The 25,643-nt window shown below is 39.4% G+C and overlaps 1 protein-coding gene across 2 annotated transcripts; it reads left to right on the plus strand.

Moving 5' to 3' along the window:
- Positions 1-2,423: 2,423 nt before the first annotated feature.
- On the plus strand, positions 2,424-12,620 carry NEUROD4 (neuronal differentiation 4). Of its 2 annotated transcripts, none has more exons than XM_037159653.2 (2): positions 2,424-2,748; positions 9,241-12,620. In XM_037159653.2, the coding sequence occupies exon 2, from the start codon at positions 9,250-9,252 to the stop codon at positions 10,243-10,245; it is 996 nt and encodes a 331-aa protein (XP_037015548.2). In that variant the 5' UTR covers positions 2,424-2,748; positions 9,241-9,249; the 3' UTR covers positions 10,246-12,620. The 2 variants fall into 2 exon arrangements, with proteins under 2 accessions (XP_037015548.2, XP_037015547.2); XM_037159652.2 differs by lacking the exon at positions 2,424-2,748 and adding an exon at positions 2,763-2,832.
- Positions 12,621-25,643: the final 13,023 nt, after the last annotated feature.

The following is a 25,643-nucleotide window of genomic DNA, read 5'->3' on the forward strand; positions in this document are numbered from 1 at the left end:
TCATTAGTGGGGTTGATGGATTATCAAGCTGTCTCCTGGCAGAGGGGCCTCCGGGTGTGGGGAACAGATTGCTGCCCATAAATCTGCCTGTTGCCTCCCTTCTCTCTGCTTCAATGGCTCCCGGGCTATGGGCCGGTAACTGAGCACTGGTTACATTTTCCCCACCCAGCAGATGGTTCTAACAGGTTACCTCAGAGTTTTACAAAAAGCAGCAGAGAAAGAAGGCAGGGCTGGAGATTGGCCCTCTGGCCCAGGAGCCAAGTGGGGGGAGGAGAATGAATGCAAATAACCTGCATTCAGTCCCCACCCCCTTTCCTCTGCAGACTGCACTGCACACACTGCTCCTGTCCCTGCTCTCAGAGTTGAACAGCCCAGTGCGTAAGGAGAGGAACTGTGATGGGAGTGATTCTGATGAAGTAGGTTCCATCCTTTCCTCTTCAAAAGGCAGCTCTTCAAGAAAATTCAGTGTCCTCCTCAACACCTTCCCAAGATTGCACATGCAGACACACACACACATAATTGGGTGTATTTTGAGAGCTAATCCTAATATGTCCAGTCCCTTATATTTTCAGAGAAAGCAAGGAGCCCCACAGAATGTCCTGTCCCTACCATTATCTTTGTCTCAATATATTCATCTTTCTTCCATCCCTCTGAACATTTCATAGACAGAATACCAACATCACCAGTGTCATCAACCCTCAAATATCCATGGAAGTGACTTTGAAAACACAGAGCAGGGGATCAATCCATTCTATATGTACTTATTGCAGCTCTATTCTAAACATCAATTACTACACAGATAAATCTCATATTGTCGAAGAGTGAATTCTATTTTGGTTTTCAGAAATCCACCATTCTTAGCATGTGTTAATTACTCTAAACGTAAAGTTTATTTTGATGAGCATAGATTTCTTGAATAGGTATAAAAAACAAGGTTAGTAAGAGTCTAAAGATTTGGTTAAGATGAGGGCCTCCCTGTGAAAACTGTAAAAAAAAGTGTCAATTTATATTTTCTTGTTTTCTATGAAGAAGAAGAGTCAGATGATACCTATGCCAGAATTTTAAAATACTTAACTATTTCAAATTTAAGGTATTTCTTTTAGCTTTATTGGCAATAAAACAATTTTTTTGTTTTAACCTTCTCTACCTTTCTTCACACACAAAAATATTTACAATTTTTCATCTTCTTTAGACACATGTGCCACTTACATTGGTAGAGCAAATGATTTCCAAAAAGCCTGGGAAATTTCCTTCAAGTCAATTTCAAAAAGAGGTTGAGTTTGGACTCAGAATTTTATTTTGCTACAGATGAAAAAAACTTAAGTGATCAGGTAATTTTATAGATGTGAAAACTGATGCTGGAAATGATTTACTGAAGATCATTTAGCAAAATGCTTAATCCAAGCATGTTCTCCCTTCTTCCTTGGAATCACTAAAAGATAACAAACGACTTTACACCTAAAAATGAACTCACAATTAATCATTTCATCAAGGTCAAATTTTACATGAGGTAGTCCAAATTTGACAATCTCTAAAACAAAGATGCTGCACTTTGACTTGGTGGCTCGGTCCACAGCTCCCTGTCATAAGCACACCCACGTATTTTCTTTACATTTTGCATTTTCTTTTCCTTTTCTAGCAAATAATATGACAGACATTTTAGGAATTATGTGCCCCCCCCTTTTTTTATTTCAACTTTATTACCACTTAGGTGGACTTTTTCTACCTGAATGCTTAATGGTTTATTTTGAAAAACAACAGTGGATGCATTTGTAATTTGAGCAGCTAAGCATTCTTAAAATGTAAAATTCCGTTCATTTGCCTTTTGTTTTTATAAATTTTAAACAAAGAAAAGTTGAAAGAACAACACAACAAATATAGATATGGCTTTGTCTGTATTTACTAAATAAAATGAAAAGGTTTTAAATGGAAATAGTTTGATGTTGAAGAGAGAGGAAGTTACTTTTTCCTTCTACTTTTAGAATTCTGAAGTTTTATAACCACACACGTGAGGTGAATGATGCTGTGTTCTGGGAATGGATCTTTTTCACTTTTTGATAAGCGGGTCAGCATTTCTATTTGCCCGTCATAGCTCTCTCTCCAAGTCTCTCTCCAATTCTCTTTCACCGTTCTGCCTACATTGCTCCACTCCCATTTCTTACCTTTTTAACCACAAAGATTTCCAGTCCTCTTTTTCTTTACCTCTCAACTTCAGCAACTCTCCTCGCATTTAACTAAACGAAAGAACAAACTAACAGCTAAACTGGACCTAGCCAAAGGAATCCTTTGAAGTAGGTGTGTCTTTTGGATGGGGGAAGGGGAGGAGTTAGCTTGCGGGCAGGATCACCCCTCCCTGGTCAGCTGGGAAAGCAATCAAAACTGTTGTAATTGGAGACTCCGGCCAGAGCGCAGGAGCTGCCCAGAGGCCGTGGTCCTGAAAGCTCCACTCCAGGAACTAACCAGGGATAGGAGGTACTGAAGACCGATTAAACCAGCTGCAAAGAGAACATCAGCCCAAAGCCTTCCTGGAGGAGCACACAGAGCTCCAAGGAAGGAGTAAAATAAATAGCAGCCAGAGAAACCAGACCTGGTGGCATTTCTAAGAGGCAGTGGCCGGATTTAACATGGATCGCTAAAAGCACCTCATTTTCCTATGACCTGGACGGTCAGGGGAACTTGGCTTCTCTAGGTCTCCTCCGGAGGGACACAGATTCGCAGAGTTCACGCCAGGGACTGCCACTGCCAGAGGTGAGCTAGCGGCTGGGGTGGGACAGGGGCTGCAGAAGTTTCTGTGGGACGTTTCTGCAGACCTAGAGCAGCAGCTGGGATGAGGTAAGTCTCTTCTGGGCTCTGGGAGGAGGGAGTGGGATTTAGGAAACAAATAGAGAAGCAGAGAGAGTCAGATACTTAGGGACAGATATTAGAATGTTAATAACTTCACTAATTTCAATAATACCTGTCACCCAAAGTGAAACTCAGATATTCTCAATCACTTTTTTGACAGTAGAGATTACAATTAATCTGTCCTCCACTTCTGTCAAACCCACCCTCCCATTTTATAAGTGCAGAAAAAATTTCTAAAAAGTTCATTGCTTTTTCAAGGTGATTCAGCAAGTAGGTTTGAAGAACTGACCTGATCCACCACTCTGCATATAACATTTGGGGCTCTGCAAGGAGTTGAGGGGGAGGAAGGGGAAGGGGAAAAAATAGAATAGGGAGTGAGAAAAGATGCTCTAAAGCCACTAGGGTATTCTTACCATTGTTCCCTTTGGTCTGCTAAAAATCCTTAGTTGGAATAGAGTGGGGAGAACTTCCTTTCCCTCAGTTCTTTCAGTTAGGGAATCAGAAGGGAAAGACTGTTTATGCATATTTGTGCCTTCTACCAACCTCTATTGCCTCTCACACATCATTCACCCACCCCAAATATATATTCAGACAATTCTAATAAATGTAAATTGCCTCCCTCATTTTTTGACAGAGGGACCAGAATTGAAATGCTGGAGAACATGGAGGGAAAACTAAAGAACTGAGTAACTTATGTTTGCAAAGTTCACCATTAGAAACTAAGGTTATGAAAAGTGAAGTATGGCATGGCTAGGCTGAACAAGATGTGCGTGCAAGCTCATGTGTGCGTGTGAGTGTGTGCATGTATACATGCAGGTATTAATCAAGAGGGAGGTGATAGAATATGAAAGGTTCTATAAGAAAGTGCCAAACAGCCAACCAGCTGTTTTCAGGCAGTGCAGTTTGTGAGCAACCTGATCTCCATTCTATCTTTTCAGTGCAAACTCTGAGTAAGTCATTTAGTCTGTGTGGTCCTTAGATTCCCTAGAAACTGGGCTGAATACTCCCATTCCTGTTGTGTTAGGATTTAGCTATAGGATTAGGAGGTGAAGAGAATACAGTCAGCTTTTAAGAGGTAAGACACTATTGACCCATGGACATGGACAACAGGGTGGAGATTGACTGTGGGAATGGGGGGTGGGATGGGTAGAGGAGGACAAAGGGGGAAAATTGGGACAACAATGTAATAGAACAACAATGAAGTATTTAATAAAAAAGAGGTAAGACACTGTCTAATCACCACAGGCACACATGCCAGTGCTCCTTACCCACTTATTCATCAACTAAAACTTCTCCATGAAAAATAAAAAATTAGTAAAAGTGTAGGATAAATTCCAGGAGAGCTCTACCCAAGAGTAATGAATCAAGGACTTCAGACCCAGTAACAAAAGTACTGGGTAGTTACAATCATTGCCTAAGCAAACACTTTATTAGAATAGGTTAAAACAGTTAAAAAGTGGGAGAAAATTTTAACTATGAGAGAATTGGCTAAACTTAAAATTTCATGGAAGGATCCTAAAGAAAGGGGAGGATTTTGTTATATTGTATAAATTCATAAGGAAATTCAAATTCCAAGGTCAAAGGCTGAAGTGAGCTGTATAGGACTGGCATGTATTGGGAGGGCCAGGGGAGCTGTATTCTGCCTCCAGAGCCAGTATTCATTGATTTTGGTCACACTGGAATTGCCAGTAGGTATAATTTGAAAGCTACTTTACTATCTAAGAATTATGGAAATTCAAAATGATGTACCACAATAGTCGTGAAATAGTGCAATAGATTTTTATACAGCTTCTATGAAACAGTTGCCAAATATCATATTTGCACAATAATTTTACAAAGTACTTGTACTATCTCCTTACTTTTCATAAAAGCTTCTAAATGAGATATGACAAAAATATTATTTCACTCTGCCCTAAGGGTAAAAGAATTAAAATAACTTTTATGTTCTCATTTAATTGATGAGTGGTGGAAGAAGGTCTCAGCTTAATGCTTCCTTTAATACATCTCTAAGCTGGCTCATTAACAGGCCAAAGGTCGTGGTAGAGTTAGGTACCCGTTCTGTAGAGAACCAAGTTGGTTTCCTGGATCAAAACTCAGAATTTCAACACATACATTTTCAACTCAGATCTAAAATTGGATATTTTTCTTTCTCCCTATTGCTTATCTTTTGATGTATTGAAGATATTTAGATGGAAAACGTCAAAGGAAATTTTTTTGGATTTATGTTTGAAAAGTCCTGGCTTTTACTTCTTTTTGAGAGACACTTCACTTTTTCCTTCAGAGCTCTGGCATTGATTCTGGTAGGAAAGCCATATCTCCAGTATAGTTTAATCAAAGATGAAAGGAACACTGCCCAAGTGCCAATAGTTGTCTCTATTCCACCAGAAACTTCATGAACTTGAAAATTCACGTGACAGAGTAGGAGTATCTGGCCAACTGTTGCTTCCCAATTATAAACCAGAATAGAAGAGTCTAGCTTCTTTCCTGAATATGGTGGAAAAGTTGTAGTCAGTCCAGTAGAGGCAGTTGATAGAACTCTGTTTCCTCACCCCTTGCAACAGAATAGGAGCTTCAGTACTTAGTTTCCTTGAGGTTGAAAATCAGGGACTATTTTGAAGTGGGAGTTGAGGTAAAGCAGGGTTTTGTTGGCATATAATCAATATAACTTTTAATTATGCTGACAGAATTAGGCATAGATTGTAATAATACCCAGTGTTTGTCCCTGTGGCCAGAAAAACTCATGGTGAACTTTAGGAAAAATAACACCCAACACATGGCATTTATGTTGTCTGGCACTGTTCAAAGTCTTTACATGTAATAGCTCATTTTATGCTCACTATAATCCTATGAGGCAAGATTATTATTATTCCCATTTTAAAGAAGAGACTGAGCCCTAGAGAGCTTATGAAACTTGCCTAGGTTTACACATCTAGTAAGTAATTAAGCTGAAATTTGAACTCAAGTCATCTGACCCCAGAGTCTGTGCTGCTTGGGCACATTGGGAAAAGGGTGGGATATTGGGCAGTTAGCCGATGATCTTTTGAGCCAACCAGAAGAGGCACAATAGTCAATACAATCTACTTTTACTATTCACTTGTGAAAAACAATATTTATTTTTGAACAAGCAAATATGTGTTAATGGGTTAGATTAGAAAACCCAAAGATAAACACATGATAAAGATATGGATAATGTTTTTTACAGACTTAAAGCTTACAAAATTCTTTTTCATATTTTATTTGTTTTTCAAGAATCATGTAAAATATATCTTATCCCCATTGTATCAAATAGGAAATGGAAGATCAGAGAGCGTATGTAGTGTGTTTGAGATTAGTAAGCAGGAATTAGAAGAGCTGGAACTCTCAGAAGAGTATGTGTTATTTCAGCTTCATGTGGGAAAAAATGAAGTTAAACTGGAACCCCCTATATCCTTTCCATAGTACTAGAGGAACAAAGATGACACTTGGTTGCTGTTCCCCTTGTTTCAACCAAAGTCAGTTGGTTCTTTTTCAACATACCTGCCAACAATCTGATTTCAAAGCAGCTCTCTGACTCTTATGGAGACCATCAAATTATGTTAAAAACAGAAGCTAGTCTACTCCCTTCTCCTGGCCTTGCTCCTTGATGGGGGTGAGGATTGACAGAATTTGACTGGAGTCCAGAAGTAGAGAGGTGAGGATGACAAAAAAGGTCAAATATGGAGGCTAGGGTGTGGTTCAGTTTTGGGAACAGTTCAGTAGACTCTCCTCCCTTGCATCTTCCTCCTCACCTCTCAATGCATGTAAGTATGTCTCAGTGGTCATGATGATGATAAAAGGACATGGGAGAAAGAGGAAGAAGAGGAAAGGAAGCAGAGGGTAAGAGCAAGGGGAATAAATGGGTGAAAGCAACAAGGAAAATATTTGGAAGAGGAAGGAATCCTGGAATATGAGAGCCAAGAGACACTGCAGAGAACACTGAAACTAGCCTAGCTTTGGCTGGTGGCTACTTCCTAGTGACTTAGCTCTACTGATCTACATTTCCTGAAGTCAAAGTGCCTTTCTTCTGTAGCTGTGATGAAAGAGGAAAGAAACAGACATAAAACCTAGGATTTGGAATCAGAACTGGTTTTACGACCTATTCTACCAGCTCTATGTCTTTACATTTCCATCACTGAACCTTCCTGACCCACAGTGACATAGACTGTAAAATGAGCATAACAATCCTCATTTCCCTCAAAGGTTTGCTATAAGGCTATGCAAATGTAATTATAATTACGTGTGGAACATTAGGTTTCCCAAGCCTACTCTGTCCTCACTGACCTCAGAGTGCACCTGCCATTGAAAGGTCTGTGTTACTTTTACAGAAAGTTAATTAGATCCTTCACCCTCCTGCTGGGTAGCTGCCTGAGTTAGCAGTGCAGCTCAGCACACAAGCTCTATCATCCATATTAAAAGTGGGATTTTCTGACTTGGCCTGGGCAGCCAGTTGACCAATAGGTTCCAATGTGTGTTTTCAATAAAGCTGCTTACCCAGAAAGCCTTATTAAGTGAGTAAGTCAAGCTGACATGATTTCCGTGCTGATTAACATGAAACTTAGGTTGTTTTTGCAAAGCAGTAACATTAATTATTTATAGGAGGTAAATGAGGTTACAAGGAAAACAAGCTCAGATTACCAGAAACAAATCAAATCATATATCTATATTTTTAAAAGCTATGTCCTAATCCTTGCATTCATTGATTTGAGGCTCAAGCTTCAAAGATAAAAAAAAATATTATGCTCTCCTCTTTTTTATATATGAAGGTGATGCAGGGTTTAACATTTCAAAGACTAGCTGGTAAACTAAGGTGACCCAATGGAGCTTAACAGATATTTTTATTTGGTAAATTAGACACCCAGAAATCACTCAACAGATCTCAAAACAATTCATTCTTCCAGGACTGAGTATAAAATGTTTACTAAGACACAGTCTCTTCTGGTTTCCAAATGTTTTTTTTTTAATATTTTATTTATTTATTTTTCGAGAGAGGGGAAGGGAAGGAGAAAGAGTGGGAGAGAAATATCAATGTATGGTTGCCTCTCATGAGTCCCCTGCTGGGAACTGGCCTGCAACCCAGGCATGTGCCCTGACTGGGAATCGAACCGCGATACTCTGGTTCACAGGCCCGCGCTCAATCCACTGAGCTACGTCGGCCAGGGCTCCAAATGTTTTCAACTTGTAAATTTTTCAGAAAAAAATTTGATTAAACAGTATCTGTTAAGTGAATTAAAAACAGTCAGGTTATTTTAGTGTTTATCTGAAGCCATCCTTGCTGATGTTCACAATAACCGTGTTCTGTTAAATTTAGCATTTGGTCCAGAGTTTTCATTTTTAATGAAGTATCATTATAATAGTTGCATTAAAATAATCTTAAATAGGTTTAGTAGACTCGTGACTTGTAATTCTAGAAGCTGCTATATTCTTTTCTGATGATGTGAGATGCAGGCACAATGGAAAGTGTTCTCACTTTAACATATGAGCAAATTTGAAAGATGATCAGTGGTAACCCTCTCTCTTTTCCTGAACCTTTTTGACATCGTATCACTGACACCTTTAACACCACAAACACTAGACAGACCACAAAATGCTTGCTGAATAACAAAATGCTCTTCTGGTGATGGTGAGAGACCTATTCCATGTCTATGTGGTATACCCACCAGTTGTGTCATGGCTCTTCCTAAGAGATGCTTGAAGTCAGCAGTTGGCAGAGTCAGTGGGAAGTGATGGATGTTATAGGTTAGATACATGTGCTATGTCTCTACATAGAGAGGCTGGGAAGTTCTTTGTAGAATACATACAAAGTAGTCTGAATAATCTCACTATAGCTTTTTATTTATTTTATGGTGTAAAAATGCAACAGTTTACTTATTTTATTGTTTGATATGCTTTTAAATTTTGTAATAATTATAATTATTATAGACATATTTTATCATTATAGTTACTTTAGCATCCTTTTTCACTTGCAGAAGTTCCTCTATTTGGACAATAATTTATATACCCCATGTACTCTATTTCCTTTTATGATCAGAATTCTGGAAAAAAAGAAAATATATTTTGACTGGCTTACCAGTTGTTTTGCATTAGGATGCCCATGAATAAAAACCTGAGAATAAAAACAGTTAGGCATTTACACTGCAATGAATAATCAAGTCAATTTTTTCTATAGTTTATTTTCTTATAATGTGCCATAGCAAAATAAGTGTCCTAGGAATTTATTTGACTCTTATATATTAATTATTTAAAATGGAGGCCTTGAACTAGATAATTGTTAAGTTGAATCCCAGTACAAATATTGTACTTTATATCCAAGGTATAAAAAAAAGTTTAAAGTCAAATAAAATATTCAGAGGTGCTAAACGTTGCTGTTTCCTTTCCCAGAACCTAGAAATGGCAAAAGCGTATGTGAAACCCAAGGAGATGACAGAGTTGGTCAACACGCCATCCTGGATGGACAAAAGTCTGAGTTCTCAGAATGAGATGAAGGAGGAGGAGAGAAAACCAACTGCTTATGGGATGCTTGGCAGCTTAGCTGAAGAGCATGACAGTATTGAGGAAGAAGAAGAGGAGGAAGAGGATGGGGAGAAACCTAAGAGAAGGGGTCCCAAGAAAAAGAAGATGACAAAAGCTCGCCTGGAGAGGTTCAGGGCTCGAAGAGTTAAGGCCAATGCTAGAGAACGGACCCGGATGCATGGCCTGAATGATGCCCTGGACAACCTGAGGAGAGTCATGCCCTGTTACTCTAAAACCCAAAAGCTCTCTAAGATAGAGACTCTTAGACTGGCCAGGAACTATATTTGGGCTTTGTCTGAGGTCCTGGAAACTGGCCAGACACCTGAAGGGAAGAGTTTTGTGGAGATGCTCTGTAAAGGGCTCTCTCAGCCCACTAGCAATTTGGTGGCTGGATGCCTCCAACTGGGCCCACAGTCTGCCCTCCTGGAGAACCATGAGGAGAAGTCTGCTGTTTGTGACTCTGCCATCTCTGTCCACAACTTCAACTATCAGTCTCCTGGGCTCCCCAGCCCTCCTTATGGCCATATGGAAACACATCTTATTAATCTGAAACCCCCAATATTCAAGACTTTGGGAGAATCATCCTTTGGGAATCATCCACCAGACTGCACTACACCGCCTTATGAGGGCCCACTTACTCCACCCCTGAGCATCAGTGGGAACTTCTCCTTGAAACAAGATGGCTCTCCTGACCTGGATAAATCCTATAGCTTCATGCCACATTACCCCTCTGCAAGTCTAAGCTCAGGGCATGTGCATTCAACTTCCTTTCAAGCTGGTACCGCTCGCTATGATGTTCCCATAGATATGTCCTATGATTCCTACTCCCACCATGGCATTGGGGCTCAACTCAATACAATCTTCACTGATTAGAGCAGTAAGATCAGCATTCAGGATGATGTGGAGATGCTTTCCATAATTCAAGTGGTTGAGCTGAAGATTTAATGACCTTCAAGGAACCCCATAGATATATATCAAATACATTAGTCCCGGTCCATTTAGGCCCTCCTACACCTGGCACTCTCTTTTCTCATCAACTTCTCAAATCGTATTGATTCCTTTATTTAGGGTCTTCATGTGAAGTTATTTCATGTTTACAATAATGTGGAAATAGGTCCTATTCTTGTGTTGCCAATAACTTATTGAATGACCTATGCCAGTTAATTTTCCATTTCTGGCCTCTATTCACTTACTGGTAAAATCAAGCAGTTGTTCTCAGTCTAGATGATTTCTAAAGTCCTTCATAGTTCTGAAAGTCTGTAACTTTGGTGACTGAAATTCTATAAACTTCTTGAAACTGAAAGGATGGAGGACTAGTAGGAGATGGACACTATGTGTCGATGGTCGAATGGACTTGCCAAAGGAGCACCAGGTGCGTGACTCCTGGGGACCAAATGTTGGGACTTTTCTGTGTCTATCTAAAGATAGCCTCCAGAGGCTAAAATTCTAAGTCGGCTGTCGCTGTCAATAGCAAAACATGTTCTTTGAGAGATTAACTATTTCTTGTTGGGCTGAAAGCTGAACATAACTTCCTTAGTAATTTGAGAACCATAATTGATATCTTATATCAACTTGATTCTTGACAACATTTCAAAAGCACTTTTATTAGGACTGGAGATGGGGTAATAAAGTCACTGAAACCTCAGACTCCTGTGACCAATGGGACTTAGAGAACCATCTAGACCATTTCGTGGCCTCCTTAACCGGAGGGCTCTGGAAATTCTGATGAAGCTCAGGTGCTATTATTGGAATCAGCAAACAACCTAGGTCACATTCAAGAGCAATGTAATGAAATGGCTGTTGGCTAAATTAACTATGGCTATATCTTAGCTTGGAGACTCCCTCTAGCTCACACCTGCCCATAGGTAAGTCGGGATTTACCTTCTAGATTTCCTTTGAAAAGCTGAATTTTTTTTTGGTTAAAGAAAACGTGTTTAAAATCACTGACCTCTGTCCACACCAATACCATATTTTCTAGAAGCACGAGCACCAATCAATTTATTGGCTGAACTTAATTTTTCCAACACATATATAATTCTGTCTCCTTCTCCACTAATTGTTACCTCTTTCTCACTTGTAAAATATACTTTAATTGTAGATAATATTTTGAGTAACCAGACAGCAATGCAGATATCAGAACCAGGGCCAGTGAATGATTTTACCAATCTCTATCTTCATCACAAGTTTATCCTGATTCACAGGATGTTTATTTTTCATCATGTAACTCCCCTCCTTCCTTAATAGCAGCACCAGTTTTGTCAAATGTATCTTTTTTCCAGAGAAATGTTACCTTCCTGGCCAATCTGCCAGGACAATTATTTAAAACAAACTAAAAGCCTAAATGGTTTATGTGATAGTGGATCACATCCTGCTCCTGCCAAAGAGGATAATTTTAGGATGCACAGTACACAAATAGGGACAATGAATAAAAGTGCTAAGGCAGACAGATGAGTAAGTCATTTTCTACAGCTTAGCTATTGCTTAGAACCTTCCAAACTATCTGTGCATTTTTCCTTTTTTACCCTCTTATTTACACCTCCTTGAAATCTAAGTTATTTTCTTTCCATTTTGCTTACAGCACCAACCCTGCTGTGTTTTTTTACCCTTGATTGTAAACCCTCTGGGAAGCATCCAAAGCCATCCTACATGTTTTGAGTCTGTGCTGACACTTTCCTTTGTGAGAGGAGGTTGGGGGGATCTATCCTTGAAGCTAGCATTTTTCTGGTGTTTAGGTTTGTAGATAATAAATGTTGTCTGAGTTATATATTAGATATTATTTATTTAATTTATTTTCCCCTTCCTTTAATGCAAATTCCTTAGATTTCATATATGTGCTTGTAAAACCTCCTTAAAGCTTCATTTGGAAAGTAGCTCCTAATTTTTCTGGGGATCCTGAGTTGGGATGAGAAAATAGGAGGAAGTTAGTGCAAAATTCCCTGCAGTGATTTTATAAAAATCAGCAATAATTTGAATGGCTATGCAAGTTAATATTTTTAATTTTTTTTGTCATCCTAAAACAAGCCAGTTATTTTTGAAGAATTGGCTCTTTATGCTTTTGGGGAATATGGTTCCCATGAACCAAGAGTTGCTGGGATTATTCAGAAGGACTTTATAACTGAATGAACATTTGGGAATGTAGGATGGTTGAAAAGAGCCTACTTTCCAATCCAGGGTGGCTTCATTCTTCTAGGGACTTTATTAGATAAAGCAAAACAATTGTTTAAACTTTTTGTAAAAAAAAAGGAGACTGTTTCCCCTTCCTTTTTTTCTAGCAGAAATAAAGCTGTGAGTCTTATTAAACATTGTGCTGTGTTTTTGGTCATCCAAGTTTTTGTTCACTGTCATCTATTAACTTTCTAGGACTCTTAACTCCCGTGAGCAGTCAGCAGAGCACAGACTGGTCTGTTGAGAGAATGTATGCATCCCATACTTCAACTGATACTTCTAGAAGATTTGAAAGGTCTAAACTAGGTAGCTAGAAGTCTAGAAGGACCAATGTCTGCCATTGAAACAATCAACTACACAATCTGCAGTTGAGAAAAACACATCTCCTCGTTTACAGAATCTAGTACCGCGAGCAATCTAAGCCATCAGACCACAGAGATGTGGACCACAGAAAGACAGAATATTATCCAAAATTTAGGTGAACCTACTAACTTAAAAAAAATTAACACCTCTTCTCTTGATATTTTTCTTTCAGTTTTCTTTAGTTAAAACTTTCCAGAGATCCTTCTTACATAAAATGCTAATGATTAAAAGATAATAATGATGATGATAAAAATAAAGTTTAATAAAAAGAGTTGGCTAATCAAGGGAGAGATTTGGCTTAAAATATTTAAGAAACAGCCCTGGTTGGTATGCCAGTGGATTGAGTGCTGGCCTGCAAACCAAATTGTTGCTGGTTCAATTCCCAGTCAGAGCACATGCCTGGGTTGTGGGCCAGGTCCCCAGTGAGGGGGCATGTGAGAGGCAACCACACATTAATGTTTCTCTCCTTCTATTTTCCTCCATTCCATTCTTTCTAAAAATAAATAAATAAAATCTTAGAAAAATATTTAAGAAATGAAAAATACAGAGTGAGTCATTCTCTCACTCCTTTTCTTCATCTGCCCATAACCCATAACTACATGTTTTGGCTAGTTAGCATTCCATGTTAAAATACCATAATTTATAAAATTAAATTATATAATTTAGGTTTTTCCTGTCATTTGTAATAAGGAATCATGTCCACACATCATTTGACCCTTATTAAGAGGATTTTTACTTTGCAAAGAATATTACAGGGAGATAAAGATAAACGTACAGATAAGAACAATCACATCTAGCAGTTATAGGATGCTATGTACTGTCATGCTTCTAAGTGATTTACATATATTAATTCATTCAATCCTAAAACCATCCTTAAAAGGAGACACTATTATTATTCTCATTTTATGAATTAGGAAGCTAAGATGTAGAGTGACCTGTTGAAGCTCACATTGCTAGTAAATGGTGGAGGTATGATTTGAACTAATTGATTTAGTCAAAAGGTTTGAAATTATTCTCAGTGGTTGTTTACCTGGTAGGTACATAAAGATGTCATATTTGCAAACAGCCAGAGCTGGTGGAAATAGGAGTACTTTTTGACACCTCTCAAATTGTCTTTTACATATGAAACCCTGTTGCCTCTATGACTCAGGCTGGCCCCTACCCAAGCTCTGGAGTATAGTCCGAGAGAAGATTCTCTCTGGAAAAAAGCTGGACTTTCTGTCACGTGTTGCCTATGTAGGCCATGTAGATGAAGGCTAGGTCACAGATGAGTGCTTCGTTGCTTGAAAGAGTCTATCGTTGAGAAGGCCTAAATCTATGTCACCGCTGTCATCTCACATATCTTTAGAGTTTTTGAGAAAAAAGTTTTAACATGGAATTATGGTTATGAAAATAATTTTTTATTAACACAGGTGTATCCTATCTTCAAGATTATTTTTCCTATCTATGTAACTTTGGATTATAGTTTAGTGCTTTAATTACAAGCACTGGCTTTATTATTTAAAATAGATTATGTTTTGGTTATGTAACTTTATGATTAAATAACTTGTTAAATTGATTAACAGTGCAAAGCCTCAGTTGCTTCTAATTTAAAATAGCAAGAATAGCAACAGTTTCCTAATAGGATTAGTATGGTTCATTAATAAGATAATACATTTAAAGTCCATAGAAAGTATTTAATAAGTGGTAATTATTATCATCATATTACTATTTATTATTCTTTGATTACATTCATGCTTTCTCTTGCTCCATCAAATGTCTGGGGGAGCGTTGATGGTACTGCAGCAGGCTTAGGGAGTCCATGGAGTTTTTAGTTAAGAAGGTTGAACCAGGCAGACCTGGGTTTGACACTGACTGGCTGAGTTGTCTTAGACACACCTCTACATTCCAGTTTTCTTCTGAATGAAAGGGCATAAAAATTCCACCAGATCCATGAAGTCGATGTGAGAATTAAAAGGGGTGATGATGTCAGAAGAGTTTATCTCGGGTTCTGGCCCAAGGGCAATTTACCGTTATTCTTGTTATTGCTATTATTGGGAGTAGATGGGAACATATGAAGAAACGGAGGAGGGCAGAGCAGATGCTCAAATTTACATAATATAAATAATTGACTGAGCTGACGCCCAAATCTGAATTTTTGGACCAGCACATCAAACATGGAAATATGCTATTTTCTAATTCATCACAACACTTTGAACAGAAGTCCTCAAGTTTCCTAAATTTGGAAAACAGAAATTGCATTTTAATTTTTTTTTAGAAATTGGTAGAGAACTGAAAGGAGCCTTGTGGCAGTTTTTTGCTGTCACCTGGCCTAAGACTTTGTGGAAAAAGAATATTATTGTCTCACAAGTATACAGTACTATTTACTTCAGTTCCATTTTACAAATAGTTATTGAGCATTTCCTATGGGCCAGGCACTAGGCCAAATGCTGGAAAAACAGAAATAAATATATGACCATGCTTTGTGGGTTTATAGTCTGGAAGATTATAAATTAATAAAGCATTTTTACACAGTTATCTTTCAATATTGACAGAAATATGATGCAAGTAGTTTATATATACTGCTCAACCGAGAAAGAAACTGACACTCAAAAATTAGCTAGATCAGGCAATTAAGTAGAAGTTAAGTCAGAGATTATCTGATTACAATGTTATTTTGCTTGTTTGTTTTAGATAAGTAAAATCCTGTTTTATTTGTGGTTAAGTGAAACACATTTTCTGGATGATGTTAATAGATTATTCTGACAATTCTAGATAAGTTACTGGTTAAATAACCTCAGTTAAATTAATTAATCCTTCAAAGCCTTAGCTGCTCTGCTAAAACTGCTAAAACTAATTACTACAAATATTAAACAAAGCAAAAAAATTTCGGTCAGCAATATATCTTAAGGAAACCCAAAACACTAATCTGAAAGAACATAAGTACCCCTATGTTCATTGAAGTGTTATTTACAATCACCAAGATATGGGAGCAGCCCAAGTGCATCAGTAGATGAGTGGATAGAACAACTATGGGACCTTTACTACTCTGCCAAATGGAATACTACTCTGCCAAAAAAAGAGAAAATTTTACCCTTTGTGACAGTATGGATAGATGTGGAAAACATTATGCTAAGTGAAATAAGCCAGTCAGAAAAAGACAAATACCATATGATTTCACACATATGTGAAATCTAATGAACAAACTGAACTAACAAGGAAAATGAGGACAGACTCATAGGTAGAGAGCAGGCTGACAGGTCTGGGAGGGGGTGCGAAGTTAGGGGGTGGAAGGATTGAGCAAAAAATAAAAAGGACTTATGGACATGGACGACAGTGTTGTGATTGCTGGGTGGGGAGAGGAGTATAAAGGGACTAAATGGTAAAGGGAAAAAATACAACAAAGATTACATAAAAACCTGTGGCCAAGTTTAGGCGTAGATCCATAGTAACCATGGAAGTAGTTAGTTGATCATAAACATCAAAGGAATCCCCTCATGTCTGTCTTAATAAACACAAAAATAAAGTGTTTGATCAATACCTCATATGTGTGTAAGTAAGTAGGTTAACTTACCAAGTGTGAACTGAAGAAAATTTTAGAAAATAATAGCTAAGGACTCAAGGAAAGGGTAAGGGAATTGCTGTTTATTGGACATCACACCAGATACAAGTCACAGAGTCAAATTTCAATATTGAGTTAGTCTTCAAAATAAACCATCGAAGGAGGTTTCAGCTATCACAGAAACCTATGCAGAAATGTGTAAGTAAACAGGAGAACATGGTGAGTCATGGATAGTCTCTAGGTGTGTTTTCTCACCTACAAAAGGAGATCATTGTGCCATTAGACATCTGAAGGTGCTCTCATTTTAATATTTTCATAAGCAGCCAATGTCCATTTTCTCTGAAAGACACAAATTTTAGGAAAAAATTAGTGAATAATGATTGAATAAAAGGTAATAGTTTAAAAAAACACTACAAGCCATTAAAATCAAGTGGTGTTGGGGCACCTTGCAGGGTTCTGTAATTACTAGTTAGCTATCCTGAGGAACTTGGGAGCTTTCATTTGTCATCAGTGTGGAAGGCAATTTTCTAGGCAATGAATTTATTCTAGAGACAACAACTACAATATGTTTGGCAACTGATATACCCATAACCTACAACAACCTAAAAATAAACTTATCAAAGACCAAATCGAGGAATTGTGTTATTCCTAGAAATGTGCAGTTCCCCCTCCTCCCGAAGTGGGAAGGGATTGGGAGATGTTGACTATATTGTTTACTTGATCAAAAATAGCGCGTGTTCGCAGCCATTCATATTAATTATCCATGCTGTGGATTATTGATGAAAAGTATTTCATACGAAGCTTGTTTACCCATGCCAGTTATGTACCTAATTTTTTGTGTGTGCATGTATGTGTGTGTACAAGTATCAGTGTATCTATATTCAAACAAACACATATCAAGGCACATACTTATGTGTGTATATATGTGTTTCTCCATGTATATACACACACATGTTTAAATGTATATATTTGAATGCATACATGTTGGTGCACATTGAACACACACATGCATGTGCTCACACATATATTTATATATTTGAATGTACTCTGAAGTCAAATGGGAACATTTGACTTCACTCTTTGGATCATTTAATTTTTGGCAAGTCTATCACCTGAGTTTCCTCCTCTGTTAATTCAATGTTAATAACTGAGCTAGAAGGTTAGGCTCTGGAGACAGGAGGTGGAGGCAGAAAGGAAGGAAGGAAGTGGGGCAGGGTCTCATGTTTCCCAATGGGCTGGACCTGGGTGGGTAGCCTGATAATGGTGTCTTCCTTGGTCTGAGCCTGTGTTCTTCGGTCCTTTGAGAACTGGCCTCTGAAAGGAGGCAGATCCAGGGCAGGCAGGCACGTGGCTGCCCCTCAGAGGACCAGGCACAGCCGCAAGCTGCTCAGAGACTCCTGGAGCAGGCGCTCCCCTGGCTCCTGCTCAGCCCACTGCTGCCAGCCAGCAGCTTCCCTCCTGCCAGACCCCATGGGCATGTGGATGGGAATGGCACAATTACCTAATCTCTGCCCAGGGAGATCTAGGACACATGCAGACAGATGGAGGACCAGGGGGATTCAGCACTATTTAGTATTGGAAGAGCAAAGGAGACAAGCCTGGGAGAAGTTTGGTTAATGGGCCAGGCTCGAAAGAAGGTTCTGTAGTCTGTTTTTCTCCAAGCAGCTTCCAGGCAAGCTGTTTTCTCACCTGAACAAAAGCTCTGGAAGAAAAGACATAGACCTCCTAGCTACTGGCAAATAATCTGAGAAAGGCCACTGACTCACAGTGTGAGTTTTCATAGGAAGAGAAAGTCACAGGCAGTTACTCAGAGAAACAACGAGTGAGAGTCAGAGCAGCAGGAAGGTTCATATAGAGGGTGATGGAGTCAGAGATACAGAAATCAAAACGGCCCATGTATGAAATTAACATGTTACCCTTCCTTGTTTCTTATTCTTCGCTCTTCCATTCTCACTTTCATTGCCACTGCCCTGACTCAGGCCCTTAGTATCTATTTGTTTGGGTCAGACAATAGTGTTCTTTCAAACTTCCAATCTTTTTGCACCCACTGTCTCCTTCCTCCCACAAACCCATCCTGACTGGCCATCTTAAAATAAAGCCATAACCACATCACTTCTTTGGTTAAAGCCTGCATTGGTTCTCCAACCACTACAGAACGAAGCTCAAACTTCCCAGCCTAACACTTAACACCTGTCTACCCACCTTGTCTTTCACAGGTACATATATCCACCACCAATGCTCCCCTCACTTTCATCAGAAGCCACCCACCTCACTCCCCTCGTTCTGCTTTGCCACCCCAACTATACATTTGTGTGGCCTCCCTGTATTACTTCTCCCTGTCTTTGCTGCTGGCATTGCCTTTCCCTGGAGCACTCTCCTCCCATCTTCACTTACCAGAATTGTATCTGTCCTTCAAAGCCTAGTGGAAATTTCTCCTGGACAAAAGCTTCATCTACTATGAAAATAATATTATAATATTATTGCCCTGTTTTAATTTAAATTTATTTATATTTATCTTATTGCATCTTTCTGTATATTTATTTAAACATTACCTTCTTCTTTGGCAGTTTAGAGAGTCATGGTAATTGATCCTTGAAATAAAGTTACAATTTACATCTATGTCTCCTCTTCTACAAGTTTACAAGCTCCGTGGAAGATAGGCTGTGTCTTCCCCTTGCTATATTAACAGCTCCCAGTGCTGTCCTTTCTTTGTGGTAAGAAGGAAATAAAGCTAATTTTTTGAGGGTCCTGAAACAGGCACTGAAAATTGTGTTGTTAATTTTTTCATTCCCAAAGACTCATATAACTTTGGGAGAAAAACATCATTTTTTTTTTGTATTTTACAGATGATCACAAGGATGTTCAAATAATAATGTCCCTGTCCAGCCAACTCATAAGAAGAGAGTAATAAGGATTCTTTTTTAAAAAGATTTTATTTATTTATCTTTAGAGAGGAAGGGAAGGAGAGAGGGAGAGAAATATCAATGTATGGTTGCCTCTTGTGGCTCCCCTGCTGGGAACTGGCCTGCAACCCAGGCATGTGCCCTGACTAGGAATCAAACCACGATCGTGTGGTTTGCAGGCCCGCGCTCAATCCACTGAGCTACACCAGTCAGGGTTGATAAGGATTCTTATCTAGGGTTGTATTATTGACAGAGTGATTTTTTTGCACCAATATATGTGTAAATAAAAAAAAAAACTATGAACATTTCATGAGTTTTGTCTACCCAGTGTTCACTGTGCTATTGAATACAACAAACTTGATTATAAAATTTTTTATTTAGACAAAGCCAGAGAAGTCAGTTGTAATAATGAGTGAAATATAGAGACAAATAAATATTGTTAAAGAAGTAGAATTTTGGAAACAACACCAGAGAAAGAAAACTAAGTGAACAGAGAGGCTGAGTGAGGCTGAGAGAGAGGGAGGGAGGAAGAGAGCAGGAAGCCATGAGAGGAAGTCTAAAAGAACAAAGTAAAGGCAAGATAAGAGGACTATGGGTGCAACTTCTTCAAGTGGAGTATCTTTAGTCTTTTTAGATATTGTCCCCGAGGGTGTGGGGGCTCCATGGCAGTTGGGGGAAGGTGCAGTCCATATTAGGAAATAGGTGCGGCCTCTGTTGTGCCTCAAGTAGGGGCCACATGACTTGATTCCTACTGCACAAACACTGGGTACCACCATGCTCCTCACTAAAACTTTTTGAGTATAATCCCTGGTTATCTATTTTCAGAGTAACAGTAATATTACCACCATAATCCATCTTGGAGAAGAACAAAGACTATAGGTTTCGCAAGTTTTCCCATTCACCAGAAGACTTATGCCTCAACGAGAAAGTTTCCATTTGGTCACTGGTACCTTCTTTAAGGACAAGGTACAGCAGACAAAAAATTGCTAACTGGTGGTGTGGATAAATAACTTTTTCTAGCTCACAGAGCCACTGAAGTCTCATGATTTCTTTTGGGCCTGTGGTTCCAGAACTTCTGTGTGAATGCTGTTTGCCAGATATAAATAATCATTGACTTTGGGCAAGTTTCAGAAGATCTGTGGAATTTCAAAATCTTCATCTGCAAAGTGATGACAATAATTACCATGCAGGATTTTTGTAACATTTAACATGGTTGACATAATACATGTATTACAAGACCTGGCACATTATTAGTGTTCAGTAATTGGCAGTTTTGTCATCATCTCCATCGACATCATTCCCAACTATGCAGGTGAGTGCAGCCTGTCACACTGAGCTAGTGCAAAGAAAAACTAGTGCAGAGGCAGAGGAATGAGAGAAGGGACTCCTGGGGGACAAAGTAGTGTTGGATGATGGCTAAAACCATCAGGAGGAATTACTGGGCTGTTGTCTGGAGTGTGTGACTCAGCTGGAGCCTGAATACAAAGGGTCCCTAAGCAGAAGCATCAGGGACAGACAGGGGGCAGCTGACACTGTGCCCACAGTTGGCACAGTCCAACAAAATTTTCAAGGATAAATGAAAAAAAAAATCAGTCCTGAGAGGGAGCACCACTGAACCATGCTGCCCTGTGTTAGAGCAGCAGCTGCAAGCAGGCATGGCAGCTGCAGCTGTTCCCAGAAGCCTGGATTCCCAGGGAAAGTGGGCATCAGGCAAAGTAAAAGGGAGGGAGAGAGGAACATGAGACAATGTCCTGGGTTCCCAGGATGGGAGATTCCACTGAACAGAAGGAAGGGGCCTGGGCCTAGGAGGAGATGTGTGGGGTGGCAAGGAGAAGATGCTCTGAATGTTGAATGATGTTCAGGCTGATGGATCAGTAGAGAGCACTAGATTGGGGAGTTAAGACCCTTCTAGCCATTTCTGCTCTTAGATTGCTGCATAAATATGGGTGATGATGATGATGATGATGATGATGATAATCGCTAATGCTAGTTGAATGACACTCAGATGCCAGGCAATGTTCTTCATTTCTTTACGTATATGAAACAATGTAATTCTCACTACAACACTATGAAATCAGTGCTGGGATTGCCTGTAATTTACACACAGAAATCTGAGGCACAGAAGGGTGAAACAGCTCTATTGAGTCATCTAATAATCAAATGACAGACCTGAGCGGTTTAAATTTAAATAGCCTCGTATGGTTTAGTGCTACACAGTGGATAGCACAGATTTTACCCTCTCCTTAAAGCAATAGATCTCTCTTGATTTCAGTTATTAGTTACTTTTCCATCTAAACATTGTGGGTTTGCACCCTGGGTTGGAAAATCCATGAAGTGATTGTCATTATTTCCTCCATTCCTCCTGCCCACAGATATGCCATTGCACGGGCATGACTCTCTTTTCTGCTGAGTCTGGACATTCCTTAGAATTTATCACAGCAGAGCACTGTAGGCAGTCACTGTCAGGATCTTAGACTCTTCATCTGAGAAGGAAGTGGTTTCCATTTATGAACTCTAGGCAGCATCTAAGGAAAGTACCAGGTGTAGGCATCAGAGGGAAAGGGATGCTGTTACAGAAGACGCCTCTCCCAGCCCTTCTCATTCCAGCATCACTGCTTTCCTTTCTTTGCAATCAGTTGTACCCCCACCAAGATGCTTCTCACTCACATGAAATCATCTCCCCCATCCCTTGTCTTAATCTGTGGGGCTCATTTTTTTGCACTGCACTTAAGGTTTTAACAGTTTTTCTCTAAAGGTCTAGTCTAAGTCATTTTTGCTGCATTGGATGTCAGTAGTTATAAATGGACACAAAGGAACATTTTTTTTCCTTCCAAATATATCACTGAAGAAATCTTCTACCAGGATCCATGGTGCCTTTCTACACACAAGCAAGTGTCAGAGGCAGGTCACAGACCAGGGAGATGCTATTTTCTGCAAAGGGAAGTAACAGTTTTCCAGGCAGTTCATGAACTAGAATTTTTATCTTGAGCCTTGCGGTCACCAGAATAACTTACCTTTCTCATCATCAGCCTAAGCCTCCGGAAACTCCAAGGCCTTATTTGACAAGTGTTTTCCAAGCTGATTCCTAATTAACTTTTTCTCTCTTTACAGAATGACCTTTTATCTCCCTTGCCTTCCCTTGACCTTTTGCTGCCAAATCCCCACTTAGATATCAGATGTAGCTCAAATATCACTTGCTCTGGGAAGCTTTTTTTTTTTTTTTGATGCTGCTCCCAACACACACATCTCCCAGCTGGGTGAGGTTCTCCTACTCTGTGAGCTAACAGCTCTTTTGTTCATGCCCACAGAACATCTCACTCCCACCTCTACTAGGTCATTTAGTTCATTCTACTGTGCTACTCTGTTCCTAAATTGTCTCCCCTGAAGACTTTTAGGTCATCAATAATAGGGAGATCAATTACAGATTTTTGTCCCTGGTACCTTGCAAAGAGAGTGATATATGGAAAGAGTTTAAGGTTTTTCAGGAACTACTATAAAGGACACATGGACAAAACCAAGGGGGAGGGTGAAAGCAAGGGAGGGAGGTGGGATTGGCTGGGGTGGGGAGGAGTGGTAGGGGAAAAATGCAGACAACTGTAATTAAACAACAATAAAGTAATTAAAAAATAAAATAAAAATGTGTAGGACATTAAAAATAAATAAATAAATAAATAAATAAAATATAATAAATAAAATAAAATATCCATTGAATGGACAGAAGAATAAATGACTGAGCTAAAGACCAGGCTTGTGTGGCAGAGCAGATCGGTGTTATTGACAGACCAACCCCAAGGTCAGGAACAAGGGAGCCTATTCCCTGGCCACCCTGACCTTTTCTGTTCTGAACAGAATAATCAAGGACAGATTCTCTCTTTCTTATTCCCTGACACACCCCCAAATCCCAGTCATTCTAACTTTATTCTCACATTTGCCTTTCCCCACCCCTATCCTGCACAGTTCCCAAAACACTTGGCTTTTCTTCTGCCCTGTCCCAATTGTTTCTCTTTCTATAGTATTGGAATCTCATTGTCATGCCTGCCCTGTTCCCTTATGACCTCTCAACCTCCTATTGTCAAATGTCAGGAGGACCCAGGTGGCAGCTGGGCCTTGGCAGGGAAGACCTAGTGTCCCCAGGGTACCCCTGGAAGGTGCTGAAATACTCAACAGCCAGGCCTCATATCACCACCTTCATCTTCTTTTGTACGTCTCCACCCCGTGCCCACAGACTTCAGTCCTTTTTCTCAGGGACTGTTAGGGCCTGACTGATCAGCAGAGCTGAGTAAAGGCTTAACCAGAGAAAAGTTTGATCTTTTCTCTGAACAAAGTTCAGATCTGTCTGGGCTATTTGCACTGCTGTGCATATCTCTTCTCAGTCAGATCTTTTATGTGCTATTAGCTGAAAGCATCCCCAAATACCAAATTTCGATGCTGAAAAATGTTGATTACCTCCCTCTGCAAAACTCTCACTACTAGAGACCTTCAAATGTTTATCCAATCACAGTTATTATCAGTCTACCTCTACAATGTAGCCTTTCTCAATTTCAGCACCTGTCTCTCTTTTTCTGGTCCCTTAGTGCCTTGATGTGCCTCCTCCAGAGCATAATCCCCCTGTTCCCTCATTGTGGACTGTAGTATATGGGGTTGTATCCAATTATGTTCCAGTTCCAGTTCAGGAAGTTACTTTCATAATTTGATTTAGATTGATCCTCACAATAACCCATTGCAGGGGTATTGTTATCCCCATTGCACAGCTAAGGACACTGAGACTGCACTTATTATTTGCCTAAAGTCGTACAGTCAAGGGTAGCGGAGCCCAGACTTGCAGACTTGAGTTTTGTGGTTTTACATGACATATTCTTTACACTAAACTTCATGACATATTTGATTAAATTTAATTAATGGAAATGTTAACATCTGATGGTAACATAGATATCAGGCACACCAACTGAGTGGGAGAACAGAGAAGTTTTCTCAGATATTATAGGAAAAATGGTTTCTCTTCTTACTGAATCAGAGAAAGAAAAAGAAAATCCCTATTTATATGAGGTCGAATTAAGCAGATGACAAAGAAATATAAGAAGGCAAAGAAATATATGGCAAGATCAGTTTTTCTATTCCTTTACTTTCTTATTTTAACTTTTCACAACTATGTCTTATCCTCACCTTCAATGACACCAATACCAATGCCAAGTAATGTGATCCTTTACTTGGAGAAAGTTTTTCCATTCCATGGAAAGTTTTTGCACCTTATGTTGTTCTGCCTTTATCTTATCCTTTGCACTCTGTACTCTGTAGCACATAAACCTTCTTACTTAGCAAAGGTGATATTTGCTAAAATGGTTTAATTCCTAAAATGGGTCTGATTTAGAAGCTAATCACTCCAAGCCTCCTCAAGGCACTAATGTGTGTAATTAACATCACTAGCCAGGCTTCAACTCTAAACTTACCGTCTTAGCTGGAGATTTAGTCATTTTGCTCCTTGCCCCTCTTTGGGTCCTGGCCAAATCATTAGGGTGTGGGGGATGTGGGGAAAAGAGGTGCAGTGAACGCTTTATGTCTGTGGAAAATGAAGTAGATAAGGCATTGAGCATGGTGGTTCTATTCCAGGTCTCAGAAGAGAGGATTGTGGGGCTTTAGTCCCGCCTGCATATTGATGTTGGCTCAAGGAGGCAGCCAAGCAGCTAATTGGGTAATTCCCCAATAATTTGTTCTCTGGGAAGGCTGCTGCCTCACTTGGTGCTTACATGAACAACTGTTTGGATTCTACTCTCGGATTTGAATTGTACTCAAAGCTGAGAAATAGACAACTTGTTGAGTCCCTGGGGAAAGATTTAGTTTTTTAAAGGTATAAAATAACTGGAAGCTGGTGATTCTTCAGGAGAACATATTACTGTTGGCAACCAGGAGCTACTTTCCTGTGGCAATGCCGCTCCTCTCCTGTGAACTTGAAGTAAACCCTCCTCTAAGATACTTCCCATTCCTACACCAGTTCATTGTAAATCAAGTTATAGTGGTTTACAAAGCTACATTTTGTAAACCAAGTTATATTTCTAATAAGTGTAGTTAATTATTCACTCGAATAACTACTATATAGGAAAAATGTAAAATTTCTCTTCAAAAGCAAACCCTCCTTATTTCCCTCTTTTTTCTTTTTAAAAAAGAGTGATCACCTGGCTGGTGTAGCTCAGTGGATTGAGCGCGGGCCTGCGAACCAGACAATCGCGGTTCGATTCCCAGTCAGGGCACATACCAGGGTTGCAAGCTGGTTCCCTGCAGGCCAGTTCCCAGCAGGGGATGCA

This window comes from Artibeus jamaicensis, unplaced genomic scaffold, assembly GCF_021234435.1.
Source record: "Artibeus jamaicensis isolate MK-2021 breed Jamaican fruit bat unplaced genomic scaffold, CSHL_Jam_final contig_233, whole genome shotgun sequence".
In the NCBI taxonomy this organism is placed as follows: domain Eukaryota; kingdom Metazoa; phylum Chordata; class Mammalia; order Chiroptera; family Phyllostomidae; genus Artibeus; species Artibeus jamaicensis.